We start from the raw sequence: 24,021 nt of genomic DNA, 5'->3' as shown, positions 1-24,021 counted from the left end.
CTGGTTCAACCTCACAAAACCACTTCACTTTCCAGCACGGGCTACCACAGTCCTAATGTGTCATATAAAGCCTACTTAAATTACCTGTTCCAGAAAAATATGAGGCTCTGGAACCCATGAAATGCACAATTAACTTCACTTTAAGGCAATATAATTCTTTGGTGGGGAATCTTATCTGTTCCATGAAGGCCCCTCACCCCCTGTCCCTCTTGGCTCTTTTCTTGCCCCTTCACGGTCCTTCTTCCTTCCTTGTTCCCTTCATCTCTCCCTAATCTTCATTCAACCTGGTCAAATCTTTAAAAACCCATCTTTCCATTTGGTGAACCCCCTACTCTTCACCTGGAATTCTCATTCCATTTCTCATCTTTCACTGCTCATTCCCACAATCTACTTAAGCCGACACTGATTACTGAAAAACAGATCTCAGAGCTTTAAAGAAGAGGTTTAAAGGTCCTCATATCCAGGAGCTGGCTCTGATACCATGCCCCACCCGCTCAAGGCTGATTATTAACCTAGAGTTAATATAAGGAAAGGGCCATCCCTGGGATGAGAAAGCACCACCTGCAACCATGGCTAGCACATTAAGCCCCAGCACCATAACTGGGACCCTTGGTCCTCCTGAAATGTCGGACCGCATCCACAATGCTGCTGACATCTCTGTCATTGTCATCTATTTCGTGGTGGTGATGGCTGTTGGGCTGTGGGTACGTAGAAGTCCAGTGGTGTTTGGGATGGGAACCTGAAGGGAGGAGTGTGGTGTGACAATGTGATAAAGCTAAGAGAACATTAACAATTGTTAGATTTCATAATCCTTCTCTCAGAATCATTGTCTTGTGTGTGATATGAGTAATGTTTGCTCAGTTAATTTATTCTCCTACCAACTGCATCATTTGATCAGAGCCAGCAAGCAGCACCTCAGACTTATTCTCACCCTCACTGATATTTTCACTCATTTTTCTCTCCTTTCCCCTTTATTCCCTTTCACTAATTTTTATATTCCCCAAATGAATGAGACCATCTAATGTTTGTCCTTCTCTGATTGACTTATTTCACTCAGCATAATACCCTCCAGTTCCATCCACGTCGAAGCAAGTGGTGGGTTTCTAATGGCTGAGGAATATTCCATTGCATATATAGACCACATCTTCTTTATCCATTCATCTTTTGATGAACAGCGAGGCTCCTTCCACAGTTTGGCTATTGTGGACATTGCTGCTAGAAACATCCCAGTGCAGGTGTTCCAGCAGTGGCATCTGTATCTTTGGGGTAAATACCTCAGACTTATTCTGTTCACCATCTCCAACTCCTGGCATAATGAATAAAGATGTTACTTTTATTATCTCATTTCTTTTATTTTCCTTTGTTATTTTGCTCACTTTCTAAGTGAGTCAGTTGGATGCTTAATTAATTTGCATTCATTCCTTATTTTTAGTGTTAAGCATAAAGCTGCAAATTTACTTCCAAGCACAACTTTAGCGATACCCCACATTATTTTCATAAACGAAAATAAACAGAACAATTAGGACAGAAGTTGAGGAATAGGATTTCTCAAAGTCCCTTCATTTCTACAAAACTATGATTTTGAGATCCTTTTAAATTTGATGCTATATCACATTTTCTAGGAAAATATTTCTCTTTAGGCGTGCTGAAGGAGTGACCACTATGAACACTCCAGCCAGAGCATCTGTAGCATCCTGGTTGAACCTTCAGTAGTTTGGCCCTCACATGTCCTCCTTTCTGCGTAGGCAATGCTGAAGACCAACCGGGGCACCATTGGAGGTTTCTTCTTGGCTGGTCGAGATGTAGCCTGGTGGCCAGTGAGTGTGTCTAAGTTTCTCAGAGATCAATTTCCTATGTACATGTTTAAGAATGAGTAAAGAAAACATTGGGAATGCTGATAGTTTCTGATGTGCATGGGCTGTCCACTTGCTGGTGTCTCTTCCTAAATCCCTGACCCCGAAGATCTGTCCTGTCATTCCAGTAAACGAGAGTGTGTCACCCATTATGAGAGCAAGAAGTGACTTGGCCAGAGTGGTTAAAGCAAACCAACCAAGCTTGAAATTGATATTTATTGGAGTGTCCAATCAGATATTTCCTTCTTAAGAAGTTCCTCTTCATCCTTCCAGTCATAAGGACTTTCTTCCCACCTACCTCCTCTTCCATCACTGTTCTTGAGTCTCAAAGATGAAGAGAAATCTTTTGAGTAATCAGAGGCAAGCACTAGTCCTGACAAAATAGAATTGGGATGTGGAACTGCTGCAATGCCCATTCTTCCGTTCCCATCTTTTCAGCCCTCAGTAACATCACCTTTTCTATTCAGACATTTTAGGTCAGAGAGTGAATAGAAGCTCATTTATGGCTATGGGATTGGTTGAGCCTTGAATGTTTCATAAAAACAATCTTAAGAAGGCAATGTCTGATGGGACACTCCGATAAAAAATCCACTCTGGCCGGGTCACTTCCCAGTCTCCACTTTCATTCATATTATATAATTAGCAGATCCATGAAGGAAGAATGTACTGAGCACCCACTGTATACCCAACCCTCTGTTGATACTATATGGATTCAGAGAAGAAGATGCACCCTCTGGTGCAATGGGGCTCTTGCCAAGGTGGTCAGAGATAAAAATCCGTCAGGGAAGAGATCTGGTGTTGCAACACAGCCCTCATGAACATGTAAAACCAACAAGAGTGGCTGTGTTCCAATAAAACTATTTGTGAATATTGAAACTTGAATTTCATATAATTTCACATTTCACAAAATATTAGTCTTCTTTAGGGGTTTTTTTAGCCATTTGAAAATATTAAAAAAAAAAAAAACGTTTTTTACCTATCAACCATATAAAAACTGGGGACTGGCTAGATTCAGCCCACAGGACTCTTGCCCTAAGGAGGTGTGATGGAAACATCTCAACATTTACCTGCTTTCAAGAAATCTGATATAGGTCTTTTAACTCTGATCCTAGTCTGGTTTTTTTGGATTCCAGATGGGCGCCTCTCTCTTTGCCAGTAACATTGGCAGCGGCCACTTTGTGGGGCTGGCAGGGACAGGAGCAGCCTCAGGAATTGCCACTGCAGCCTTTGAATGGAACGTAAGTAACATCATAGGATTTTTCCTTTAAATCCAAACTCTGTCCGTGTATATACCCCTCCTTTGTTGAAGATTTTGCCCCTAGCTTTGCCTTAGCAGTATCAGGGACTCCAGAATGGACCCAGTCTCCACACATGCTCTATGGCCTGAGTTCTCTTTTGATAGCACCATAAACTCCAGGATGGAGCCAGCTTCCAGAGAAACGAACAACATGCCCTTATGGCCCCAGTGGGTGTGGTTATCAGGCTATCAAGAGTGTGGCTCTTTTAACGTGTAACCTTGGACTTCCTTAATCTCTGTGAGGCTTGGGTTCCCCTTACATAAAACAGGAGTAACTGCTTATCATATCTTCCTTACCTGGTTGTTGTGAGGGCAGCATGAGTGATATATGCAAAGATTCTTTGTAAATAGTATTGTTAATGCAAGATTATACCATTACCATTATTATATGTGGCAAGACTTGGAGGACAGTGGGAATATCCTCCTACCATCAAATTGTTTTCTCATTGCTTTGTTACTCAGTATATAATTCCTTCCATTCGAGGATTATTCCTTTTAGCAAAGAATGTATGATCTGGGAGTCCAGCTGGGCCCAGATCTCTCATCTTCTATCCATTTTACTTCACACATCTTTTGTCCCACTTTAAGCCCCAGGAAAGTGTGGTATCTGAATCATGGAACAGACGAAAGGAATCCACAGCTGTCTTGAACTCATAATTGGTTGATGGGACAAGATCCATGCAAACTTACTTTATTTTCAGACTTAGAGATAATGAAGTGATACAAGCCAAGTCTCTTGAACTACATATTCTTTTCTGTTTTGTTTTGTTTTGTTTTGTTTTTTTGCAGGCTCTACTGCTATTGCTGGTTCTAGGATGGGTCTTTGTCCCCATATACATCAAGGCAGACGTGAGTATCCTATAGGTGTTATCTTGCATCAGTCAGGCATTCATTTAATCATTCTTTCTGCTCAATCATGAAACCATTATCACTTGCCCCAGGGTTTCTGGGCTTACGCTTACCTAAATCCACTAAATGCTATCTCACGCTCTTGAAAATGGCTGCAATCAGCTGTCCTCTTGATCACTATTATGGAGGTTCCCATTTTCCCACATCCTCACCAGCACATGGTATTTTTCTTCATTCTAATTTTTGCCATTCTGAGATTTGTAAAGTAGTTTATTTTTTTAAATTAAGGGTAGGATATACCACAGTTACACCAACTCCCTTTCAACCCTTGTGTTGTCAACCACTGCTGTGCTTCTCTGAACCTAGCTCCCACATTTTTTTCTTCTGCTGCTGGTACTCAGACCATGATGTGCTGTATCCTGGAATAATTCCTGGGATGAGGGTGCTCAGCAGACAAGCGTTCTGGCTCATTCCTCTGTAGGCCACCATTTATTCTTTCTTTGCTCATCTTGGGTCCTTTCTAATATCAGGACTGAACAATTTCTGTTGAAAGATGCTCTCCTTCATGAGTTCTGGACCAATGGACCAATGCCACAGAACTCATGCATGTATTTTTGAATGTACTGTGCAATGCTTAAGGGAGTTTCACACAATTTCTGAGCCACCAAGAGCTCCTTTTTTGCTTAAAAGCAAATTTTATTTGCTGATATTTATCTGCTGATATTATATAAGTATGTATTCTTTTGTACTGGGGGAGATTAAATCATGAGCTTAATCTGCTATGAAGAAACTGGAAAGCTGCACCTTTTATACTACCTACACATCACATAATTAATCTCATATTTCAGTAATGATAATCTCAGACTTTTCTCTAAGTAGGGATTTAATATAATTTCCTTCTTCCCAGTAAAGATAATCACATAAGTATATACCCAAGTATATATTAACAGTTTATTTAATTATCAATTTATCATGTAACCATTAATTGTGGTTCATTAATTATAAATAATATCACTTTTACTAGACAGCAACATTATTGGTGAAAATAATAAAAATTATTTATTGAGCATCTGCCATGCATTTGGTGTTGTTGTGGGTATTTTACATGTACTTTCATATTAAACTCCCACTTTACAGATGAGAAAATGGAGGGTCAGAGAGATTGTCAATTGCCAAAGGTCACACTTCTAGTAAATGCCTGATCTGGATTCTAAGATCATCTGATTCCAATGCCTGTGTTTGGAGGAAAGCCTGCTCTCCCAAGGGAGTGTGTTTTTCTCACCTCTGTATTCCCAAGGTACCACACAGTTACACACGTGCAGGTGCACAAGTGCTTACTAAGTGTTGAATAATCTGAATGTGCTGTGCTCTGAAGGTGAATCCCTGCTGATATCTGTTTCTGCAGGTGATGACAATGCCAGAATATCTGAGGAAGAGGTTTGGTGGGAAGAGACTCCAGATCTACCTCTCTGTCCTCTCCCTCTTCATCTGTGTGGCTTTGAGAATCTCAGTGAGTTCAGTGATTCTGGCATTTTCAATTCTTGAGATTACTTTGGTGGGACTAGAATGCTAGAATCAGAGACATTGGTGTATAAACTATTGACGGCCTTTATGTGTCTGGCTATATGGATGTCCTAACCTACCTAGGATCTTACTACCAATTTTTTATGAAAAAAGAAAAGAAGCTTTAGAAATCCTGCATTCATAGAGTAAAATAATTACAAGTCATGAGAGGTTCCAGAGTGTAAACCTACCTATTCATTAAGGATATGGGAAAAAATGGAGGTACAGGAGGAACAAAATGTTTCATTCAAAAAACACCTAATTTAGTAGTAGAAAAGAGAAGGATTTTCTGGTCCCCTGCTTTCTAGTGCAAAATAACCTCCTTATTCTCTTTGTCAGAACCAATCTAGGGGGTTTATATTTTCATTTTCAACTTATCTGGCACATGAACCAAATGGAAAATTCTTTATATCATTAAACTAACTTCTTAAATTTATTCTATTTTATCTAAGACTGCTCTTATAATACAGATGTCACAAATAAGTGTTAGAAGAATTCTAAAGTTTTTGGAAAGTTCCTTGGAAGATAATCACTGAGGAGAAAAGAAAGGAATTTGAAGGTTCAACAACACATGTAGAAAACAAAGAGAGTAACATTTTCTCTTCATGTTTGGTGACTAATGAAATAATTTCCTCCAAGTTTATGGTTTAGGAAGTTCATGAGAGAAGAATCTGATCCTCATATTTGCTCTTCTGTTGAGTCCTTATCGTAAGTAAACCAGCTGCTCAGATTAGATGGCATGAGCTTCCTAATGCAATGTGAGCATTTTCCATTACCCAATGTATATTGCTACCTGTGCTAGAGATAATAAAGATTCCTATGCTCTAGGGGTTCACTATATGGTTAAAGATATAAAAACTATACACATGAAATCATTAGCACTTTATGACAATATATGAAAATATATTAAGATGTGAGCTGAAATAGATGTGTGGACAAGTAGAAGAGACATACTACAGACACTTATGAAAAGGGGTGGTCCCAGGAGAGTAGAATTGGACATCATTCTCATGGGGGGGGGGATGCGCAGTGCTTAAACAAGTCCTCAGGATGAGAAATTTAGGAAAGGCTCAAAGAAGCAGAGGAGCCTATATGTTCTACAAGTGACTGAATTTCAGTGATCTTCCACTTCTCCTCTGGCTCTGACATCTACATTTTGTAGTCCTAAAAAAACATGAACATAAGGTTCTGGAGCAAAATAACAGTGACCACAGGACCTTGAGGGATGCAGTGTCCAGAAGTGGAAGATTCCCAATGGGAGGAGGGCATGGATTCTTATGGAGCTGGATGGGGGAGCAGGAAAGCCCAAGAGCATGTGTATAACTATGCAAGGTCTGTGGTTGACTGGAAATACACAGTGGGAGGGGTGCATTCTTACCTACAAGGTTATCTTTAAAGTGATATTAATAGTGATTAATCTTACACACGACCTTTTGTATATTACTACACTCTGATAACAGAGTCTGCTATAGTTTTTCATTAAACAGATCATTAAGAGGAGTTAACAAAAGGTTAGCTTTCAGTCTCCCCTGCCCCAAATTTGAAAGAGATCATCTTATTCACTGGTTTTTAACCTCCAATAATACTTCCAATTATACCAACATTATATTGAGAATCATTGCAGACATGATGCAACTTAACCTCTAAATATTTCAGTCTGTATGTAGTATCTTAATAACATACTGATATTCTGTTAGAAAATCAATTGCAAATTTTATTTTTTTAAAGATTTTATTTATTTATTCATGAGAGAGAGAATGAGAGAGAGAGAGGCAGAGACACAGGCAGAGGGAGAAGCAGGCTCCATGCAGGGAGCCCGACGTGGGACTCAATCCCAGGTCTCCAGGATCTCGCCCTGGGCCGAAGGTGGCTAAGCCACTGGGGCTGCCCAACTGCAAATTTAAAAGTCAGGAACTTAATCTCGATACAAAATAATACGTAACTTACAGGATTTATTCAGATATGACAATTATCTTAATAATATCTTTTAATAACAAAAGAAATCCCTGGATCATGAGTTGCTTTTTTCATGAGAAATACTTTATAATCATTGCAAATTTAATTAATCCCATTGAATCATCCATACTAAAATGGCAAGTTTTATGTTATTTATCTTACCACAGTGAAAAAAAATCATTGGTAATAGAGGCTTATATGTAATTTCAAAACTATCAATTTAATGCCTTAATTGCATTATATAAGAGAAATGAAAGTCAAGAAATTCATAATATGATAATGTGTGTTTTAATATGTAAATGATTCAGCATGAATGTACAAGTGGTTAATGCTGTGGTTAAATAACTCCCCTTGCTATGTAAATCAGGATGAATGTAACAGCTATAAATGCAGACAGATGCAGGTATGTTTTATGGCAACTCAAATATAATAAGTGGCATCGCTAGGAGATAGCTTTTCAGAAATGGTAAATAAATTTTTTGCAAACATCCAATTTTGTAAAAAGCTTTATCTTGCCTCAATTTACACAGCAGTTGAATTCCTTGAAAACTCACTGATAAAGTAGCAGAAAGCAGTTTCTGTTCATAACTCAGAGTCAGGTTCTAGGCTCAATTAATAATAGGCTTTTCACCCACTGATATGTCAGGTTTTATTTCAAATATTAGGGGGGAAAGTTAATCATATCCTGGACACCTCTTCCAAATTCAAGTTCTACAAAGAAACCTACCTTTAATTCCTCCAATTCTGAATCCTGACATCTTATCCTATCCCTCAGTTCACTCATGCTTTCCTTTTTCTTCAATTCCATGATCCATCCTTATAATCACTCTTCTGCACATACCCTCAATTTGTCTATCTTTTCTTACATTGAACTCTCCAAGAAAAACTCCAAACTAGCTTCCCACTTACTCTGTGCATGCACCCAAGGATTTTTACTTGTGTGTTTCTAGCCAACATGCTTATGTGATGTGTCTAGCCTTTTGGCTTGGTTTTGGGTTTTTGATATGGAACCTGAGAGGGTCAGAGTTGAAGGGGCAGATCCAAGTGGGGCCAGCACAAGTTTGTGTTGCAAAAAGATCCAGAAAGCTGGGAAGGATGCTGTGCAGGCACACACATCCAGGTAGTGCAGGGTGCACATGATCTCTGCAGCACCCTCTGCTGGCCTCTAAACCTCAACCAATAATCCTTTTATCTGTGTTACATTAGGATTTTTCTCTGGTCCTCTCAACAACTATTCTAAATGATTCACAACTTTTTTTAGCCACTATACCTCTGCCTCTTATCAGAAAGCCTCATCTCCCACTTTATCTAAAAAATTTAAGTGTGAACCACTCATCTCTCACTTAAACGATCTACATTTGCCTCCTTCTTTCCTCCTTTTCACCAGTCTGAAGATGAAGAGTCTTCTTTTTGTCAAAGGCCAACCTCCCAACCTGTGCCTATCTTCATCCTATCTCTTCTCGATGTTTCTGAAATTTCCTTCGTAATTACCTCTCTATCATATTTTCTTCTTATTTTCTACTACCTCAAATGTGCTCAAGCATCCTCCTCCTTAACAAAAACCACTGCTTTACTGTGGCTCTTATATTTACCACTCTAGTTTTTATCATTGTTTTTCTGCATACAATCATGAGAGAGTATTCTATGCAAGCTGTAGTGTAGACATTTCTTACTTTCTGTTCACTTACTCATTGTTCCTCTGTATGGTCAGTCCAATAATCAGTCCTCTGAGGATAAGCTCTGGCTTCCAAGGAGTTCATAAATGGATTGCAGAAATGCCATGTTTATATACAGCAAATATTAGTGGGAAGTCATTGGTGAAGAGCTAAGTGATGCAGAGCATGTTTCTTTCCCATCCTGACTGTTCCCTTTTTAGTCAGATATATTTTCTGGAGCCATATTCATCAAACTGGCCTTGGGATTGGATCTTTACCTGGCAATCTTCATCCTCTTGGCTATCACTGCTATTTACACAATTACTGGTGAGTTTGTTGCTTGTTTAGCTTAATCATGGTATCTTTTGCTGATCTCATACCAAACAGCAATTAGCAACTTCAGTATTAGCCTTGTCACCACCAAGCTTATGGTTACCCTTTTATTCTCAATATGACTGTCAGGCACAGGCACAGAAACATAACAAGAGCCAAGCAAACAGAATCCTCTGTATTATAGGGTGACAGAGTTACTAAAATATTAGACCCATCTATATGCTGCCAGCAAGAAACTCATTTCAGACTTAAAGACACTTGCAGATTAAAAGTGAGGGGATGAAGAAACATTTGCCATGCATGTGATGTCAAGAGAAAGCCAGGGTAGCAGTACTTATACTGAACAAAATAAAATTTAAAACAAAGAGTTTAAAAAGAAACAACAAAAAAGGATTCCACATAATGATAAAGGGCAAAATCCAAAAAAATATAACAATTATAAATATTTAGGCACCCACATGGAAGCACACAAACACCTAAATAGATACTAACAAACATAAAGAAACTAATCAATTGTAATACAACAATAGGGGACATTAACACCCCAATTACATCGATGGACAGGTCATCCAAACAGAAAAACAAGAAAAACTGTTTTTTTGTATATTTTTTATTGGAGTTTGATTTACCAACATATACCATAACACCCAGTGTTCATCTTGTCAAGTGTCCTCCTCAATGCCCGTCACCCAGTCACCCCAAACCTCCACCCACCTCCCCTTCCACTACCCCTTGTTCATTTCCCACAGTTAGGTGTCTCTCATGTTCTGTCACCCTCTCTGATATTTCCTACTGACTAATTTCACTCAGCATAATACCCTCCAGGTCCATCCACGTTGAAGCAAATGGTGAGTATTTGTCGTTTCTAATGGCTGAGTAATATTCCATTGTATACATAAACCACATCTTCTTTATCCATTCATCTTTCGATGGACACCGAGGCTCCTTCCACAGTTTGGCTATTGTGGACATTGCTGCTAGAAACATTGGGGTGCAGGTGTCCCAGCGTTTCACTGCATCTGTATCTTTGGGGTAAATCCCCAGCAAGGCAATTGCTGGGTTGTAGGGCAGGTCTATTTTTCACTCTTTGAGGAACCTCCACACAGTTTTCCAGAGTGGCTGCACCAGTTCACATTCCCACCAACAGTGCAGGAGGGTTCGCCTTTCTCCACATCCTCTCGAACATGTGTGGTTTCCTGCCTTGTTAATGTTCCCCATTCTCACTGGCGTGAGGTGGTATCTCATTGTGGTTTTTTTTTTTTTAATTTTTTTTTAATTTTTATTTATTTATGATAGTCACAGAGAGAGAAAGAGAGAGAGGCAGAGACATAGGCAGAGGGAGAAGCAGGCTCCATGCACTGGGAGCCTGATGTGGGATTCGATCCCGGGTCTCCAGGATCGCGCCCTGGGCCAAAGGCAGGCGCCAAACCGCTGAGGACCATTCGAATGGTAAATGGTTCTCCAACCTTTTATTTTCAGGCTGTAGGTGTCCTTCTGTCTAAAATGAGTCTCTTGTAGACAGCAAATAGATGCGTCCTGCTTTTTTATCCAGTCTGAAACCCTGCGTCTTTTGATGGGGTCATTAAGCCCGTTCACATTCAGAGTTACTATTGAGAGATATGAGTTTAGTGTCATCATGATATCTATTCAGTCCTTGTTTTTGTGGACTGTTCCACTGAACTTCTTCTTAAAGGGGAATTTTGAGAGTCCCCCTTAAAATTTCTTGCAGAGCTGGTTTGGAGGTGACATATTCTTTCAGTTCCTGCCTGTCTTGGAAGCTCTTTATCTCTCCTTCCATTTTGAATGAGAGCCTTGCTGGATAAAGTATTCTTGGTTGCATGTTCTTCTCATTTAGGACCCTGCATATATCCTGCCAGCCCTTTCTGGCCTGCCAGGTCTCTGTGGAGAGGTCTGCTGTTACCCTAATACTCCTCCCCATAAAAGTCAGGGATTTCTTGTCTCTTGCTGCTTTAAGGATCTTCTCCTTATCTTTGGAATTTGCAAGCTTCACAATTAAATGTCGAGGTGTTGAACGGTTTTTATTGATTTTAGGGGGGGATCTCTCTATTTCCTGGATCTGAATGCCTGTTTCCCTTCCCAGATTAGGAAAGTTTTCAGCTAGAATTTGTTCAAATACATATTCTGGCCCTCTGGCCCTTTCGGCGCCCTCGGGAACCCCAATTAAACGTAGGTTTTTCTTCCTCAGGCTGTCGTTTATTTCCCTTAATCTATCTTCATGGTCTTTTAATTGTTTGTCTCTTTTTTCCTCAGTTTCCCTCTTTGCTATCAACTTGTCTTCTAGGTCACTCACTCGTTCTTCCACCTCGTTAACCCTCGTCGTTAGGACTTCTAGTTTGGATTGCATCTCATTCAATTGATTTTTAATTTCTGCCTGATTAGCTCTAAATTCTGCAGTCATGAAGTCTCTTGAGTCCTTTATACTTTTTTCTAGAGCCACCAGTAGCTGTATAATAGTGCTTCTGAATTGGCTTTCTGACATTGAATTGTAATCCAGATTTTGTAACTCTGTGGGAGAGAGGACTGTTTCTGATTCTTTCTTTTGAGGTGAGGTTTTCCTTCTAGTCATTTTGCTCAGTGCAGAGTGGCCAAAAGCAAGTTGTATTGGGAAAAAGAGAAAAAGAGAGGAGAGAAAGAAGGAAAGAAAAGAGAAAGAGAAAAAAAGGGAAGAAAAAAAACGAAAAAAAAAAGAGAAAGAAAAAGAAAGGAGAAAAAAAGGGGGTGGGGGAAGGAAACAAATCAAAAAGCAATACAAAACAAAACAAAACAAAAAACAAAAAACAAACAAACAAAAAAAAGAACCACCAGGGAGTATCTTCTGATTCTGTCTGTGTACTTTAAGTCCCTTGGCTTCTCCTGGAAGTTGTCAGTCTAGCTGGTGTTCTGGGGGAAGGGCCTGTTGTGCTGGTTTTCAGGTGTTAGCAGTTGGGGGAGCTGCTGTGCCCCTGCCTGGTGCAGGGCTCAGTGGGGGTTGTTTACCCCGTGAGGCCGCAGGAGGAACAGCCCCAGTGGCGGGGCCGCTCTGGTAACCTGGATGCAGCTCCGGCAGGAACTCCGTCTGCAGGGCCTGGAGGCTCCGGGGCGGGGCCGCTGATCTGCTCAGCTGGGGCAGGAGTGTCCTCGCTGTCCTGGGCCCTCCCGGCCTCTGCCTGTCCCGGGGGAGGCCGGATCCTGGGCTGTGTCCCGGCGCCCTGTGCTCCGGAGCCTGCGCTGGTGGATTCGTGCTCCCGGGCCACACAACCCCCTCCGTGGAGCCGCCGCCCGAGCCCCTCCGAGCTGCTCCTGGAACCGCGCAGCGCCCTCCGCACGGAGCCTCTTCCTCTGCCCGAGCCCCTCCGCGCTGCTCCTGGTCCCGCCGCGTCCCGCCGTGCGCGCTGCAGCCCTTAGGGAGCTCGGCGCACTCTCCCGGGGCGCAGTTGCTCTGTTACTGTCCCGGGGAGCCCGAGGGCATCCTCGCCCTCCTGGGTCCTGCTCCAACTCCCCACGAGCCCCTTTCCCCCCGGGAAGGTTGGTGCAGCTCCTGCTCCTCCGGGACGGGGCTCTCCTGTCCTGGGGACACTCGCCCCGACCTCAGCCCGGCTCCTCGCGGGGCCCCTCCCCCTCGGAGGCCTTTTGTTTCTTTATTTCTTTTTCCCCGTCTTCCTACCTTGATAGAAGCGCAAACTCTTCTCACTGTTGCATTCCAGGTGTTCTCTCTTTAATTCTCAGGCCGAATTCATAGATTTTCAGGATGATTGGAAGGTTTTCTAGGTAATTTGGTGGAGACAGGTGATTTGGAGACCCTACTCTTCCGCCATCTTGCTCCTCCCCCCCAAGGTAAGCTTTTGTAGTTGAGTTCTTTCCAGTTTTTGGATGGATGCTTGTATTGTGATGTATTTCCCCCTCAGGACTGCTTTTCTGTTTCCCAAAGATTTTGAATGGTTGTATCTTCATTCTCATTAGTTTCCATGAATCTTTTTAATTCTTCTCTAATTTCCTGGTTGACCCTTTCATCTTTTAGCAGGATGGTCCTTAACCTCCACGTGTTTGAAATCCTTCCAAACTTCTTCTTGTGATTTAGTTCTAATTTCAAGGCTTTATGGTCTGAAAATATGCAGGGGACGATCCCAATCTTTTGGTATCGGTTCAGACCTGATTTGTGACCCAGTATGTGGTCTATTCTGGAGAAAGTTCCATGTGCACTTGAGAAGAATGTGTATTCAGTTGTGTTTGGATGTACACTTCTGTAAATATCTGTGAAATCCATCTGGTCCAGTGTATCATTTAAAGCTCTTGTTTCTCTCATACAACTTAAACTGGAGATGTTGTGCTTGGAATATCTATCAATTGTAGAAAGCACTACATTCAAGTCACCAAGTTTAAGTATATTATTATCTAAGTATGTCTTAACTTTGGTTATTAATTGATTGACATACTTGGCAGCTCCCACATTCGGGGCATTAATATTGATGATTGTTAGGTCCTCTTGTTGGATAGATATTTTAAGTATGATATAGTGTACCTCTTCATCTCTTACTAGTCTTTGGTATAAACTTATTTTTCTGATATGAGAATGGCTACCCCTGCTTACTTTTGAGGACCATTTGAATGGTAAATTGTTCTCCAACCTTTCATTTTCAGGCTATAGGTGTCCTTAGGTCTCAAATGAGTCTCTTGTAGACAGGAAATAGACGGGTCTTGCTTTTTTATCCAGTCTGAAACCCTGTGCCTTTTGATGGGATTATTAAGCCCATTCACATTCAGAGTTACTATTGAAAGATATGAATTTAGTGTCATCCTAATACCTGTTCAGTCCCTGTTTCATGGATTATTTCTTTGGGTATCCTCTTTCTTTTACAGAGTCCCCCTTAATATTTCTTGCAGAGCTGGTTTGGTGGTCACATTTTTTTTCAGTTTATGCCTATCTTGGAAGCTCTTTATCTCTCCTTCTATTCTGAATAAGAGCCTTGCTGGATAGAGTATTCTTGGCTGTATGCTCTTCTCATTTAGGACCCTGAATATATCCTGCCAGCCCTTTCTGGCCTGTCAGGTCTCTGTGGAGAGGTCTGCTGTTAACTTAATATTTCTTCCCATATACGTTAGGGATCTCTTGCCTTTGCTGCTTTCTCTTGCTTTGCTGATCTTCTCTTTATCTTTGGAATTTGCAAGTTTTACTATTAAATGTCAGGGTATTGAATGGTTTTTATTGATTTTAGCAAGGAACTCTCCATCTCCTGGATCTGAATGCCTGTTTCCCACCTCAAATTAGGGAAGTTCTCAGATATGATTTGTTCATATATGCTTTCTGTTCCTCTGTCCCTCTCGGGGCCCTCTCAAACCCCAATTAAATGTAGATTTTTTTTCCTTCTGAGGCTGTTGTTTATTTCCCTTAACCTTTCCTCATGGTCTTTTAATTGTTTCTCTTTTCTCCTCAGCTTCCTTCCTTGCCATCAACTTGTCTTCTATGTCACTCACTCTTTCTTCTACCTCATTAACCCTCATCGTTAGGACCTCCAGTTTGGAGTGCATCTCATTTCATTGATTTTTAATTTCGGCCTGATTAGATCTAAATTCTGCATTCATGAATCTCTTGAATCTTTTCCAGAGCTACCAGTAGCTTTTAATTGTGCTTCTGAGTTGGCTTTCTAACATTGAATTGTAATCCAAATTCTGTAATTCTATGGCTGAGAGTACTGTTTCTGATTCATTGTTTTGTGGTGAGTTCTTTCTAGTCATTTTGCTCAATGCAGGTTGGCTAAAAACAAGTTGTACTTGTTAGAAGCGCCAACTCTTCTCTCTGTAGCGTTCCAGCCATTTTCTCTTAAATCTCAGGTTGAATTTGTAGGTTTTCAGGATGATTTGAAAGTTATCTAGGTAAGTTGGTGGGGAGGTGACTTGGGGACAATCCTCCTGACTACCTTCCCCAACAAAGTAAGTTGTGGAGAAAAATCCCACTAATGTAACCTGTATGACAAAACATGAGAGACACCTAACTCTGGGAAACAAACAAGGGGTAGTTGAAAGGGAGGTGGGCGGGGGATTGGGGTGACTGGGTGATGGGCACTGTGGGGGGCACTTAGCAGGATGAGCACTGGGTATTATGCTATATGTTGGCAAATTGAACTCCAATAAAAACATAATAATAATCAAATGAAAAATAAATAATTTTTTTGCTTTGAAAAAAATAAAAAATAAAGTAACCATATGGGAGGCCTTTTGCAAACACTTCGTAGAGAATAACCCTTTACTGAAGTGAATAGATGTTCCTGTGTTCCTTTGTGACTCCAGCCAACCACTAGCTGAAAAGTGACACTGAAGTTCTGAGACCTGATGTTCCCCTCTGCTCCCCCTCCTCCTGCCTCTCTGCCCACTCTCTCTCTCAGGAATACCCCACCCTCTCTCTTTCTACCTACTTGGGAATTGTCCAGTTTACTTGCAGCTCTTGGATTTTCCATCTCAGAGATCCATCACTAGGGGTACTCAACCTGACTTTCTGTGGTCCAACATCAAAATCTCTTCCAAACCTGCTCAAGTCAGTGCCCAGGGAACAGGGTTACCTTGATCAATACAGCCTCTCAATGTTAATCCAAAAGTGTGGGTGTAACATGGATAGAACTAGAGGGCATTATGCTGAGTGAAATAAGTCAATCAGAGAAGGACAAACATTATATGGTCTCATTCATTTGGGGAATATAAAAAATAGTGAAAGGTAATAAAGGGGAAAGGAGAGAAAATGAGTGAAAATATCAGTGAGAATGACAGAACTTGAGAGATACCTAACTCTGGGAAACTAACAAGGGGTGATGGAAAGGGAGGTGGGCAGGAGGTTGGGGTGACTGGGTGACGGGCACTGAGTGGGGCACTTGATGGGATGAACATTGGGTGATATGCTATATGTAAAATCAAACACAAGAGTCAGTTTCATCTCTATACACTAACAATGAAACAGCAGAAAGAGGAATCAAGGAATCAATCAGCAATATGAATGGAGCTAGGGAGTGTAATGCTAAGCAAAATGAGTCAATTAGAGAAAGACAAATATCATATTATTTCACTCATGTGGAATTTAAGAAATAAAACAAAAAGAGCAAAGCAAAAGAAAAGTGTGTGTGCAAAGAAACAACCTCTTAACTGTAGAGAACAAACTGATGACTACCAGAGGGAGGTGGGTTGGGGAATGGGTGAAATAGGTGATGGGGCTTAGGGCACTTGTCATGATGACCACTGGGTGATGTATGAAATTGTGGAATCACTATATCATACAACTTAAACTAATATAACTCTGTATGTTAACTATATTAGAATTAAAATTTTTAAAGTTCTTTACTAAATTGAAGAAGGAAGCATTTGACTGCACATCCAGAACATTTCCATTTCAAAAAAAATCTTCAGTATTAGGTGTGAGCACCTTGACTGATGATAATGATGTGACAAGTGTGAAGTGGGGAAATAGTAGTTTGGCTCAGCCATGTGTTAATACCCAAACTGGCATTTGGAATCCAGCATATCATACACATGGAGAGTCAGAATGAAATAGCAGCTCAGATGTGAAACTGGCAAATCCAGGATGCCTAGGTTCTGAATGGTAGAATCAGGAGGCGAGAATTGGAGCAGTGAGTTTGTTGTAGGGAAAAATTATATGGGAACAGTCCAAGCAGGTTCCCATGGGCCACATCCATTCCCCCAATGTCCAACCCCTACTAACTTATGAAAATGAAATTATACCAGCGCAGTTGGAAAGAATAAAGAAAAATAACAACTGGAACAATCAAGCTAGCTCTAGAGCCATTTCATACACTTAGCATATGTTTCGAAATAAGTGAAAGATGAAGACATGAGTCTTCTATTTACAGGATCAGATTTGTTTTTCCATAGCACTGAAAATCTGGCAAGTCTAGAGTTGAAAAAGAAGTTGTTTGTACAACAATGAAGCAAAACATAAGTCAATGACTCTGTCATTCAACTTATGAAATAATAATATGTTCCAATATAGAGCAAAATGGCTGTGCTCAAATTTTTGAGGACCAGTATAGTATGCTAAATGGAGTGAATTGAAGGATTGTTAAGAGAAACTTTCATGATAATCAAGTTTTACCTTTTCTACTATTTAATATTCAGAAACTCACATGAGGGTAGAATTGCACTATAATTCATAGAAACTTTGAGTCAAGGCCAGGCAAGAGAGACAGGAGATCGATAAGACACATAAGTACCAAGGAGATAATGATGCCAAGAGAAGCCTGTGGCCAATAGCTTTTCAAATGTTCTCTGCTGAGTTTCTAGGGTTTGGTTTGTGGAGAACGTAAAGGTGAAGGCAAAGAGATGAGGGCACAAGGATAAAATGTCCTGATTCTTTTCTTTCTCTCCACAGGGGGCTTGGCCTCAGTTATCTACACAGACACCCTCCAGACCATCATTATGCTAATAGGTTCTTTTATTCTCATGGGGTATGGTAAGTGATGATAGTGTGCAGTGCCCTGGGGCCGGAAGTCATGAGACTTCTGTTCAGGCCAACTGCTCTTGACTGCTGCCTCCCTGTTCTATCTGGCCGGTCACACGTTCTACCCATTTATACAATTCACATCATTGAAACATCTACTGAACTTTATTGCTATATTATCTCAGCATGAGGAAAAGAGAAGGAAGAACTCTACTTCCTTTAAAAAAAATTATTGCTCAGGTTTAATCTTAATATGTTTGTGTCTGGAATTGACAAAATTAGTGTCACTGGGTTGATAATTTTACAAAAATATTGGTGCATGGGATTCAATGCTCCAGAAACCACTTATATAGAATCTTCATAAAATGAAAGATTAAATATTAAGAATGGTTAAAATAATGATAACTGTTAACTTCATTATGACTTTCAGATAGAAATTATCAACGTCACTCCCTCTGTTGTTAGAATATTCAACCACGGGTTGGATTTTCCTTTATGACACTTGCTTATTTAGTATCAGTTCATTCTCTTAAGTCATGTAGCAAGCATTATTGATTAATTTATAGCTTGCCTATTTTTGTTTTCTTTCATTATGGTATTTGTTTATCTTTGCACAGGAAATCCATGCACGCAGTTAATATAAGTTTATATAAGATAAAAACAAGTTTATATAAGATAAAAACATCCCTCCCTTGTCCTGCAGCCACCACGTTCCACTCACTCAAGCTGCACTGAAAACAATTCTGAATGTGCATGCACCTAATTACAGAGCTTGAAGATAATATGAAGCAAAAACTGATAAAACTACGAAAACAACAAATTCGCAAAGAGTTGGTGATTTTGACACAACATAGATGCTATTAGTCACATACAGCTATTTAAATTTGAATTGATCAAAATTTATTTCAAAATGAATTTTAAAAATTCATTTTCTCACTTGTCTAGCCATATTTCAAGTGCTCAATATATGGCTGGTAATTTTCGTATTGGACAGCACAGATATAGAACAGTTCTATCATTGCAGAAAGTTCTGTTGTACAGAGCAACTCCAGAGACAACTGCTAGTACCATTCCTTACAAGCTTTCTATTTAGCGAACTTCTATGCTATTCTTACTTATGGTTCTTTGGTGTCTAGCTTTGGCGATGCACCTCTGGCATCAATCTCTCTAAGCCTTCTCCTATCCTTAGGATGAAGACAGGGGACTCTCTCATCTCCTAGCATCCTTCATGTATTGTTGTTACAAACCATATTCCCCTTAGCAGAACAGTTTCCTTGTATGGTCTGTATCCTCCATTGGATTGAGTTTCTGTCTTGCACTTTCATTTTGTGCATGATCCCAGTACAAATGTTTGGCACATACAAACATTTTGATGCTAAATGAAATAAGTAATGAAGAAGTAAATTAATATCAACCTCAACTCTATGAATGTATGATACTCTGATGAATTTTGCACTCTTCAAGCTAATACTAAGTGGGCCTAGATGCCTGGGTTCATCCTTCTTCTTTCTAGGGTTTCCATCCATTATGGTTCTTTTCTATGCTTCTCTTGCCTTTCCAGACCCCCCAGTGGACTGAGTCTCACCATTTCATCTCACCACACATAATCTGTTACCTTCAATTTCTGTTCCTTATCTTCCCATTTTTTTATTGCAGCATGAGAATAATAGAGTATTGCATCAGAAAACCAGACTGTGCATAAAGTCAGAATAGCGAGGCTTTGTGTCAGGAACAGAGACCATTGCTTCTGGTCCTTTCAGAGGAGTTGGGGCTTTTCGATGGCTAACTCTGTTAGTCTCATTCTGTTACCTGTTTATTTCTGTTTTGAATGGTTGTGAGACATCAAAGCAGTCTGTTGGATAACATTTTTATTTTTACCATCAGCCTAGACACTAAATAAAAATTTTCGAACAAGGGGTAGTGGAAGAGGACATGGGCAGGGGGATGCAGTGACTGGGTGACGGGCACTGAGGGGGGCACTTGATGGGATGAGCACTGGGTGTTATACTATATGTTGGCAAATCGAACTCCAATAAAAATATACATATAAAAAATTTTTCAAGAGCAACATAAGAAGAAAGGTTAAAGAGTGATTCATTTTGTCTACATTGTGAACACATGATAGCATTGTCAATGCCAGTGGAGACAGCAGAAAGACATGGATTCTCTAAGAATACTGAGGACTTGACCAGGCTAATTGGAGATGTTTGGATACCTCCACCACAAAGGAATAAACAGTAGGTGTCTTAGATTTCTCTGAAACATTTCATTTTATCCAATACTTTTGCAGCATTTGCCGAAGTGGGAGGCTATGAGAGTTTTACAGAGAAGTACATGAATGCCATCCCATCCATAGTTGAGGGGGACAACTTGACAATCAGCCCCAAGTGCTACACTCCTCAGGCTGACTCCTTCCACATTTTCCGAGATGCTGCCACTGGGGATCTTCCATGGCCAGGAACGATATTTGGAATGACCATCGTAGCTGTGTGGTACTGGTGCACAGATCAGGTGAAGTTTGTGTGTGGTGTATAAATGTTTATGTTGCTCTTTTTTCTCTCATAGAAAAGCATCTAGTTTCTATTTTGTACACACATACACACACAAATGCACACACACATACATCATTTAAAGAGTCAGACACTTCTAAAAGGCTTGTTATGAAAAATAGATATCCATTGTCCTGATCTCTAATCTTTTTCTTGTCTCTCAAAGTCAAACATTTTCAGCTCCTTCGGTTAAGTATTTTGGTATGCATATCTCTTCTTTAAATCATTGTATTCAATGCTTGATCAGTGAACCATTGGAGTGGATGCCACCACCTTGGAGCTCATGAGAAATAAATGCTCTAGAAGGTACCCAGACCCGCTGGATCAAAATTTGATTGTAAATTTGATCCTCAAATGATTTAAATAAATACTATATTGCTTCCTTTTGATTTTCCAGTTTTAGGATATTTCTATTGGCTTCCAATAATGAGAGATGGAGGTTTAGCCCTTTCAATTTTCTTTATTCAGTCCTCTACCTCCTGTTCTACCATCCTCCTAATAAAACTAATTCACAGTTTTGGTGAGATCAGCATTCAGTGCTACCATTTTTGAAATTACATAAATATAATTCACAGCTGAGCCACATGATATTCTGATTGATATTTCTTTAGCTTTCACTTTTCTCTGGAATAAATAATTCTTAATTTTTTGTTTCAATTTTTTTGTAATCATTACTCATTATACACCAAACCTTCTGCAGAATGCCTAAATCTCCCTTATGTGTTCTTCAAAACATATAAAATATCAGGACTCCTGGGTGGCTCAGTGGTTGAGTGTCTGCCTTCAGCTCAGCATGATTCTGGGGTCCTGGGATTGAGTCTCACATCGGGTTCCCTGCAGGGAGCCTACTTCTCCCTCTGCCTATGTCTTATATATAATCCTCTCTTTCTGTGTCTCTCGTGAATAAATACACAAAATCTTTTTTAAAAACATCAAATATCCTACCAACTCTTTTTCTCATTTTCTCTCAGAGCCTTTGGACTCTCCAAACTGTTGGGTTGATCTCTATGCCTGGTGCCCATCCTAATTCAGGACCCCCTTCACTACCATATTTGAGATTCCCTTTGTCTCATTCTTGGGTTATATCTCTTATCTCCAGTATCCCATGATATCTTCTTTCTTGGTTTATTCCTTCTTTCAAGGCAATTGAATTCTCTGGTAAGTTCCTAAGAAAAACAGGAGATAAATTTATTATGGATTTGTCTTCATATATGAAAATGTCTTCACTCCAGCTTTTCCTAAAGTGTTCTTCTGGCCATGTACACGTGTATGGTTGGAAATAATTTTCTCAAAGTCATAAACTAACTCACTGTCTTCTGACCTCCACCATTACTGGTGAGAAGCCTGAAGTTATTCTTGATCTCTCTGGAAATTTGTCTTTCTTTTGTCCTCAGTATTCTGAAATTTCATCACAACATACTATTTTTTTCTGTTTTGGGGAAAAAAATTTTTTTGGAGTTCAATTTGCCAACATATAGCATAACACCCAGTGCTCATCCCGCCAAGTAACCCCCTCAGTGCTCATCAACCAGTCACCCCAACCCCCTGCCCACCTCCCTTTCCACTACCCCTTGTACATTTCCCAGAGTTAGGTGTCTCTCATGTTTTGTCACCCTCACTGATATTTTCTCTTTTTTTCTTTCTTTTATTTATTTTTTATTGGTGTTCAATTTGCCAACATATAGAATAACACCCAGTGCTCATCCCATCAAGTGCCCCCCTCAGTGCCCGGCACCCAGTCATCCCGACCCCCCCCACACACCTCCCTTTCTACCACCCCTGGTTCGGTTCCCAGAATTAGGAGTCTCTCATGTTCTGTCTCCCTTTCTGATATTTCCGACTCATTTTTTTCTCCTTTCCCCTTTATTCCCTTTCACTACTTTTTATATTCCCCAATTGAATGAGACCATATAATGTTTGTCCTTCTCCGATTGACTCATTTCACTCAGCATAATACCCTCCAGTTCCATCCACGTCGAAGCAAATGGTGGGTATTTGTCATTTCTAATGGCTGAGGAATATTCCATTGCATACATAGACCACGTCTTCTTTATCCATTCATCTTTCAATGGACACCGAGGCTTCTTCCACAGTTTGGCTATTGTGGACATTGCTGCTAGAAACATCGGGGTGCAGGTGTCCCGGCACTTCATTGCATCTGAATCTTTGGGGTAAATCCCCAACAGTGCAATTGCTGGGTCGTAGGGCACGTCTATTTTTAACTCTGGGGAACCTCCACACAGTTTTCCAGAGTGGCTGCACCAGTTCACATTCCCACCAACAGTGCAAGAGGGTTCCCCTTTCTCCACATCCTCTCCAACATTTGTGGTTTCCTGCCTTGTTAATTTTCCCCATTCTCACTGGTGTGAGGTGGTATCTCATTGTGGTTTTGATTTGTATTTCCCTGATGGCAAGTGATGCAGAGCATTTCCTCATGTGCTTGTTGGCCATGTCTATGTCTTTGTCTGTGAGATTTCTGTTCATGTATTCTGCCCATTTCATGATTGGATTGTTTGTTCCTTTGCTCACAACATACTATTTTGTGTAGATCTATTTTTGTCCGTTGTGAGGCCACTGTGAGCCAGTTTAATCTGTAAATTGATGTCTTGAATGAATTGGAGGTATTCTTTCTTTGCTTGCTTTTTGTTTTCTTTGGAGACCTTCCAATTTGGGGTGTTGGTCTTCCTCAACTGGTTTTCTAGTATTCTTATCTTTCATCCCCCATATTTCATCTCTTGACCTTTCTGCTCTACTTTCTAGATTTCCTCAATATTATCCTCTGCCTTTGTATTATAACTCCCAAAATCTTATTTTTTGTTTTCTGGATGTTCCTTTTTATAGCATCTGAGTTTGTTATTGTTTTCTGTTTTGAAGTTTCCTTCACCTTAAATAGTCTCTGTCACCTCAAACTTGTAATTTCACCATTTTAACCCATCTTAAACCAATGGCCACTTGTGGGGTCAGTGAGTGATCAGTTTTCTTTTTCTCTATATAATAAACTGATTTCCTCAACATATACCAAAGAATGCATCTGTTCATTGATTTCTGCAACCATCTTTATTATTTACATTTTGTCTCTGACCACCTGACTTATCTCCTGTAAATGGTCTCACATTCACCCTTAAATCTGATACCTGATCTTTCTTGCCTCCTCTCCTCACCTGTAATTTGTATTGTCTCTCCAACTTTCTGCTTCAAGCCCTCTGTCTGAAGATGGCACCCGCTCCCCTAGCACTGTTGCTATCCCTAATAGATTTGTCTCTCCAAAGAGAATTAAGCAGAAAAGGCCATGCCTATTTTCTGACATTCCTTGAGAAGAAAAATGTCAAGAAGTTATGGTATTATGGGTAAAAATACTGCTTTACTAGAAAATTCTTAGTAAAGAGATTACACAACTTACATGAAAATTATGAAATTACATGCATTGACTTTCCCAGAACCACTATAATTGATTCATAACTCAATGTGACCTTCAGAATATTGTGTAGAAATTTAGAGATGAATGCCTCAGAGTTCTCTTCTGATGGCT

The 24,021-nt window shown here is 40.2% G+C and overlaps 1 protein-coding gene across 1 annotated transcript in view; it reads left to right on the top strand.

Moving 5' to 3' along the window:
- The first annotated feature begins 569 nt into the window (after positions 1-569).
- The window catches only part of LOC112676331 (solute carrier family 5 member 4), a 43,262-nt gene continuing 19,810 nt past the window's right edge, over positions 570-24,021 (top strand). Inside the window, exons 1-8 of the mRNA XM_025473378.3 lie at positions 570-704; positions 1,746-1,817; positions 2,987-3,091; positions 3,940-3,999; positions 5,405-5,509; positions 9,395-9,500; positions 17,875-17,955; positions 20,234-20,454. Of these exons, the coding sequence (XP_025329163.3) occupies positions 570-704; positions 1,746-1,817; positions 2,987-3,091; positions 3,940-3,999; positions 5,405-5,509; positions 9,395-9,500; positions 17,875-17,955; positions 20,234-20,454 (885 nt within the window). The remainder of the gene's footprint in view (positions 705-1,745; positions 1,818-2,986; positions 3,092-3,939; positions 4,000-5,404; positions 5,510-9,394; positions 9,501-17,874; positions 17,956-20,233; positions 20,455-24,021) is intronic.

This window comes from Canis lupus, chromosome 26, assembly GCF_003254725.2.
Source record: "Canis lupus dingo isolate Sandy chromosome 26, ASM325472v2, whole genome shotgun sequence".
In the NCBI taxonomy this organism is placed as follows: Eukaryota; Metazoa; Chordata; class Mammalia; order Carnivora; family Canidae; genus Canis; species Canis lupus.
The sequence above is the reverse complement of the archived record's forward strand: the minus strand, read 5'-3'. Positions and strand labels throughout refer to the sequence as shown.